Raw genomic sequence first — 2637 nt, 5'->3', positions numbered from 1 at the left:
CCTTTCTTGCTCAGGTTGTTAAGTTAATCCCTCCAGCTGAATAAGCCTAGTAACCCAGTTGTTAAGTGGATCTGGCTTCCCCATTCAGAAGGTTGCAAAACGTGATCACACGACCGTAGGACACAGCAACGATGGTAAGTATGAACCGGTTGCCCAGCATCTGAATTGCGATCCCATGATCATGGGGATGCTATAGATCAGACATGTCAAACACAAGGCCCAGGGGCTGGATGCGGCCTGCGAAGTGGTTTCATGTGGCCCGCGAAGCCATCCTGGAAACAGTGAAGGAACAGCCCCCAGTGCCTTGTCCCTGGCCCAGGCAGGCCCGGAGCCAATGCACAATTTTGTGGTGGCCATCTATGCTGAAACTCATTCAGTCTTAGCTCCACAAGGCCGTCCGGAAACAGCGAGGAACCAGCCCCTGCCACGTCGGCCCCGCCCCCTGGGTGCATGCTGGGGAAGTGTCACCCTTTGTGAGGAATGAAGAAATGGACCATGCCTTGGCACTTGCCCCGGTCTCACCCCCTTCTGCCAGAGACCCTCAGATCTGTCCCACTCCTGCCCAGGCCCCCACAGGCACCCTTGACGCGAACTATGTAGAGCTGGCCATGCCCACCCAGTAGGCCACACCCACTCTCTCCATGCCCACCCAGTAGGCCGCACCCACCCTGGCCACACCCACACAGCCCCCTGAGGGCAACCACAATGCTGATGCGGCCCTCAATGAAATTGAATTTGACACCCTTGCTATAGATGGTGGTGCCAGTCCCAGTCCTGCTGGTGAATGATGAACATCTGCTTGAGGAGTGTACTCTTGCTTCTTTCACCCACGCCCAGCAAAAGGATCTTGACGTAGGTTTTTTCACGGTAGAGGCACTTATCAATCTCTTTAGACCGCCGCTGCTGTTCGGCCTCGGTGCTATTCAGCATGCAGCCGGGAAGCAGCCCGACAGCGAGGACCGCGATGGTAGGAAATGGTTTTAACAACCCTGTGATCCCTTTTATCAGGGATGGAGTCAGGGCAACTGAATGGAGCCAAGCATTTACTGGCCGGATGCCCTTCCTGACGCCTACACAGAGTTCACAGCAGCTATTTGGTCTTTGTGCCCTGATAGAGAAACATCTGCCCGCTGCCTCGGATTGAACTCTCAAACCTTCTGAGTGGGAGGTGAGCGTCTTCATCTCTAGGTCATCGTGTTGGTCACCTTTAGCTACTAGGTTACTCCAACTAATAAATATTCTATATGTGAAGCTGACATACACCCTTTGGAGATATATCAGCTTCGTATTATCTTTATAAAAAGGAAATACCCAAAAAAATGAGCAGTTCTGCTTATAAACGTATGCTGGGCACATCAGCCTTTTAGGGAAAATGTATGTCTAGAAATTCACCATCACCCAGAGAACAGATGGGTGAAGGACCTTCACACGTCAGAATGCCAATAAAGATTATTTTTACCATGGAACCAAGGAGCGATAGCGTCGGAGTTCCTTTCCAAGCCGGCCCGCCGTGGAATCTGTTCCTCTTTGAACCACTGAATTATGACTTCTCTGGACAAAGGCCTCTGGGGCCATTCCCATGCTTTGCTGTATTAAATTAAGAAGAAATAGAGGTTAAGGCCACACAGAGAAGAGCTGCACAAGAAGAAGAAGAAAAAATAACTGCATCGTAGTTGCAAAATAAGAGGGACTTGGAAAAGAAGCTAGACAGGCCATTTATCGTTCTGTTCACAGAAGGTGCCAATAACACTTCCCACCTTCTGTAAGCAAAGTGGAGCTGTAATTGGGTATTAAATCTAGACCCAAAGCAAGCCCGGAGTGGGCAAGGTCACCTGGGGAATGCTTTTTCAGCATTTTGAATAAGTCAGTTTCACTATTCTTCCCATCCCAGTGCTTTTGAAACACGAGGGCTGGCTGGCGCCAATTAAAGTCACGGTAAGGAGGCTGTTTAAGGATGGATTCATAGCGACAAGGAGGTCTTGGCTGATGGGCGACAGGGAAAATAACGAAAAGCAACAGCATCTGAAAAGAAACGCTTTCCAAAAGCCCAAAGCTGCTTTTTTCAACTGAAGCTTGTCCACCCCAAGGATAAAACACCAAGACGCAAACTAAGCAATGTGATATATGCACTATGATGCAGGGAGCCCTGGGCAGATCCGTACATTGGGGAAACAAAAAAACAACCATTTCATAAATGCATGGCACAACATAGGAGAACAAACCCATCGGGGCAAGATTCAGCAGGCCATCTGCATTTAAAAGACAAAGGCCGCTCTTTGGAAGACAGCAAAGTCCACATTTTGCACAGAGAGGACCAATTGGTTTGAAAAAAGGGGTCAAAGAGGCCATCTATGTCAAAACTGAACAGCCCTCTCTCAACAGAGGGGAAGGGATACGACATCATCTATCTCCAGTCTACAACTCAGCCCTTTCAGCAGTTCCAAGAAGGCTCCACACCTGTTTGCACCACTCAGGTGACCTTGAGGCCAAGTGGCCTCAATGACTCTCTAAAAGGAGGCAAATGACCAGCTGTCTGCAAGGAGTATAAATCCTTCCATTCCCCACCATCCAGTCAGAGCTGAAGAAGCTTCTTGGATGAGAAGCGAAACGTCTTCAAAGAAAAAACAAGAAAGTCCA

At 49.3% G+C, this 2637-nt stretch overlaps 1 protein-coding gene across 1 annotated transcript in view; it reads right to left on the bottom strand.

Annotated features, from left to right (window-relative positions):
- The window catches only part of SH2D4B (SH2 domain containing 4B), a 68565-nt gene that overhangs the window by 22244 nt on the left and 43684 nt on the right, over nt 1–2637 (bottom strand). Inside the window, exons 6-7 of the mRNA XM_015825999.1 lie at nt 2471–2479; nt 1460–1587 (exon numbers count right to left, since the gene is read on the bottom strand). Coding sequence (XP_015681485.1) covers nt 1460–1587; nt 2471–2479 — 137 coding nt within the window. The remainder of the gene's footprint in view (nt 1–1459; nt 1588–2470; nt 2480–2637) is intronic.

Source organism: Protobothrops mucrosquamatus, unplaced genomic scaffold (genome assembly GCF_001527695.2).
Source record: "Protobothrops mucrosquamatus isolate PMUCROS unplaced genomic scaffold, P.Mucros_1.0 scaffold2923, whole genome shotgun sequence".
NCBI classification, from domain to species: Eukaryota; Metazoa; Chordata; class Lepidosauria; order Squamata; family Viperidae; genus Protobothrops; species Protobothrops mucrosquamatus.
The sequence above is the reverse complement of the archived record's forward strand: the minus strand, read 5'-3'. Positions and strand labels throughout refer to the sequence as shown.